Source organism: Sinocyclocheilus rhinocerous, unplaced genomic scaffold (genome assembly GCF_001515625.1).
Source record: "Sinocyclocheilus rhinocerous isolate Xijiao unplaced genomic scaffold, SAMN03320098_v1.1 scaffold579, whole genome shotgun sequence".
Lineage (NCBI taxonomy): Eukaryota > Metazoa > Chordata > Actinopteri > Cypriniformes > Cyprinidae > Sinocyclocheilus > Sinocyclocheilus rhinocerous.
In genome coordinates, this window is record NW_015666542.1 from 100450 (window position 1) to 104760 (window position 4311).

General features: G+C 38.5%; 1 protein-coding gene across 2 annotated transcripts in view; it reads left to right on the forward strand.

Annotated features, from left to right (window-relative positions):
• The window catches only part of LOC107732673 (TSC22 domain family protein 2-like), a 32232-nt gene extending 30364 nt beyond the window's left edge, over window positions 1-1868 (forward strand). For both annotated transcript variants that reach the window (XM_016544080.1, XM_016544077.1), the window contains one exon: window positions 73-1868. In XM_016544080.1, the coding sequence (XP_016399566.1) occupies window positions 73-345 (273 nt within the window). In that variant the 3' untranslated portion in view covers window positions 346-1868. The remainder of the gene's footprint in view (window positions 1-72) is intronic.
• The last annotated feature ends 2443 nt before the right edge of the window (window positions 1869-4311 follow it).

Genomic DNA, 4311 nt, shown 5'->3' on the forward strand with positions numbered 1-4311 from the left:
CACACACACACAACAATCTAAGAACTTGCATCTGAAACATTTCATTGACCATCGCTGTGCTCTCCTCTTCAGGATCTTGTGAAAAGCCATTTAATGTACGCTGTGCGCGAGGAAGTGGAGGTCTTGAAGGAGCAGATCAAGGAGCTCTATGAGAGGAACTCGCTTCTGGAGAGGGAGAACGCAGTATTAAAATCTCTGGCCAACACTGATCAGCTGACCCAGCTCAGCTGTCAGCACAACAACCTCGGCAGCACTTCACCCCAACAGACGGCGGTCAACGCCATCCTACAGGAAGGAAGCAAACTCGTGGCCTTGCCCCCGCAACCCAACGTGTCCACAGCGTGAAGACCATAAAAAACATCCAATCTGCAAAGGAGGTTTTGGTTTGCCACTTGCAGAGAGCCATGCTTCGTTATACGTGCTGCTTGGCTTTCCCTGTATTAGACAATCATTTTGGGAGAAGCAAATTTGGCTCCACGATGGGTGCGGTAGCTTTCCGTGGGAATGGGCTGCTGGCAGGCGCGGGCGAATGTGAAAGAGTTCAGTCGAAAAGTGGAGAATTAGCAGGAAGCTAAACTAAACAGATTTAGATCTGGAAACGGAGAGCAACTACCGTGGAAAGCTTGGGAGAGCCTACAGCATGAGTCCTTTCGTCGGTTTAGTTTTACTGTTTGCATATATTTATTAGAGGGCTGCTATTTTCATAATGTAAATGAACAATGTAAGAGAGATCTATTATATATATATATATATATATAAGAAACGTTCTTTTGGTTTCTGAAATGTAAGATACTTGTTTAACAAGGCAATAATGTCCCCATGGCACAGTTCCAACACTAAAAGTGATTCAACAGCATTGCTGATACACAGTCCTGTATAGTTGAGTTGGTTCGGGGTTGAATGTACATGTGTATAGATTGTGAAGTATTAAAGTATAGCCAGGTGTACAGGTGAGCAGCAGTTATCAAGTATTTTTCTTTCGGATTTTATTAAGTGTACTCGCTATACTTTCCGTAAGTACTTAAATTCTGGCTTTTCAATTCGTTTTGTATTTTCAATTCGGGATGGGGGAAGAAGCTGTGAATTAGTTCGTACAATGTATTTGTAACCAAAGAAGAAAAGCTGTGTACATTTGTTTTGTAGCGCACATTTTCTTGTTTGTTTGTTCGCTCGCGCTTTTTTTTTTTTTTTGAACTTCGTCACCTTTTGTTTCTGATTAGCATGTGCTGCATGACCTATCAAGACTATTTTCTTACCTCATGTTTTTTATTCGTCATAATTTAAGCAGTCTGTGAACCATATGTGATTATGGACGGTGAAGGGTGATTTTTGGAGGGAAAAAACCCGGTAACGTTAACAAAACAAAAAAAAAATGAGTCATCTGTTTTCATTTGCATGGTGTTGTAAGACTTGATGTACAAACAAATGTTTATTACTTCGCAGGAAATGTACAAAAATAAATGCCGATTTATATTTCCAGGTGTAGTTTACACTGATAACCTTCAAAGAACGATAAAATAATCATCGTAATGAAATCAAAGCCGCAGAAGTGTTCACAGATGTCATTTATGTATAGGGTATGTTAATTTCTTTTGTGCCTCTATGGATGCAGCAATCTGGATTAATATTTTTTTTGCCCAGTTTGAGCCAAACAGAAATATTGTACAATCACTGTACATCGGTCTGAAATTTTTAGGTTTGCTTGTTTTTCTTTTTCGTTGAAGGAAATGTAGTATACAAGCAAAATGTATTGTACTTGATCACTGAGCCTTTGAGAATATCTTAAAAATACCCTTGTAATGTGCTGTTTTGAAAAGTTTAGTTTTCTGTCAGAAATAAATTACTGTTCCATTGAGAACTAAACCATTTTAAATGTTTTGCTGGTGTCTTGTGCATAACTCACACAACAAACATTAACTGACATGAATTGTTAACTTGTTAAAGATGAGTTTCACACACACTTAGCTAATTAAATATGGACATGCCATATACTTAATTAAAGGTTAATTAAAATGTATACAGACGAAGGATAACTATAACGACAAACATATAGTATTAAAATCATTCTAAATTTAACAATCCACACCACAACTGTAAGGATAATGATATAATTGGAATCACATGTTGTAGCTGTTTAACAATAAAACCATTGACGGCCAATCAGAATCCACCCGACTTTAAAGAGCGCGAGCATTTAAATGTGGAGTAAGCGATTTCTGAGAAACAAACACGCCCAACCCAAAATGACCACGCCCCTATTTTGATAGCCCCGCCCCCACATACACGAACATTCTATGCAACACTAGCACCTCCCCCATCGTGTATGGACACGCCTCCTTATTGGCGATTGGCTACAACAAGTGTGTTTTGGCGCTCGGTCCGATCCACTTTCAAAAGTGGGAAACTCCACTTTCAAAAATGCCTACTGCAGCTTTAAAATGGCAGACGACAAAACTGTAGTGCCTGCTTATAATAAACATAACGTTATTATGTTTTGCTGTGAACGCTAGTATAGTTATGATTCTTGGTGTGAACTGGCCTTAATTTCCATTTTTCCATTCCACTGCGCTACTTTTATTCTCTATGGAAATGTGCTAGATGAACGTTGAGCATTGCGCTCGCGTCCCTTTGCTGCATCTCGCGCACGACGCAGCGTTAAAATAAGTTAAACTTTAAAAGAACGCATCTCGAGGCATTGCGTTTTCCCTCCATTCCACTGCCTCCATCTTGCATTTTTTTCAAAGCAAAGCCACAGAGCGCGTTTGACGTCATTTACAGACACAGCGTTCTAAAAATTCTAAAAACGTTGCACTCAAGTTAAAAGAAGTTTAAAGAAGCACGTCTAGGCCTTGCGTTTTTTTTGTATTCCACTTCCCTACCACTGCAACTGCAGTTTGTAAACGCAAACAAAATAATGTTTGCATTGTACCGCTCCATTATTTTCAACGTAAACACGCGGTAGATGGATGTATGGACGCTTGTCCAGTAAGTTGGAGATTGAGGTCTCTGCAGAGCAAAAGGGTGTTTCTAAATCATGCAATGAAAATGATCCCCCTTACCTGACCCCACCCCTAAACCTATGCGTCACTATGACGTCAGCCAATCAGGTAACATGCTCGAAAACGCCCCTCTGGTTTGGCCACGCCCACTGATCTGGTAACTCCCAGTACTTTCCTGCAGAGATCGGGGGCAAGTTCAAGCTCAAACCGGTGCACAACGTTTTGCTACGGTTTCCGGTTTGAACGACATGTTTCCTGGAAACGGTGTGCAACGGGGTTTGAGATGCGTTTTCTCTTGTTTGGTGGGTGTGTCAAACATGTCAGCCCAATCAGCAGCAACATGTATATAAACCACGCCGTATTAAAGAGACAGCGCGCACAATGTAATTAACATCCAAATAAATTCAAAAGAGCAAGTATATTGTTTGCACATGCTTATTTACATTAAAGGCAAAATAACTGAAATAATAAGAGCACAAGTATAGATCTGGAACTTCTTTAAGTCTGTCTAAATATCATTTAGTAATTGCAATGTCTTCTGGTCCATATCGTTTCCTTAGGAAGGTGTTCTAGACACTGATTAATGTAACATAAAAATACTTTACATATTTATATATTTTACTATTGTATTGTGGAGTGACACTTTTATTTAATAACTTTTTATTTATAGAGTTATTATTTAAATATCTAATTAAATAATCTTGATCTTTTAGTTTTTTTTAGCATTAGGCAGGACATGTGCATCACTGCTGCCATCTACTGGTCATTTCCGTCAATTAGCTCTAAATGCCATCAAATTACAAAAGAAAATATATAAACTTTAATTTAATTACTTTAATTTAGTTTTAACTTCAATTATTTACATTTCTTATTCTTTCTAAAAATGTATTTGTACTACGAAAAGTATCTATTCTATTCTATTCTATTCTATTCTATTCTGGTGTTTACTCTGGTTGCCATAGCAGAATGCAGGCTACCATAAATACCTTCAAAAGCGAAATGGAAGTATGCCGCCCTTGGCTCTAACTGTCAATGCAAGAAGCCTTACAATGTCTTAATTGTCATGTGCCTGTAATAACCTGCCACGACACGCCCGCTGATCTTCTGTCGTTCAGTGACAGTGGAAAACATACGGAAAACATTGTAGTTTAACAGCGCCACCGTGTGGCCACAGCGTGTGAGGTCACACATGAAGCTGAGAACAGTGACGGACGCTTTTCTCATCGCTTAGGACGCTTGTGTTTGTATTTAAATTCAGTTTAGTTTTTTTTTTTTTTTTTTTTTTTTTTTTTAATTTACCTTTAATTTATAA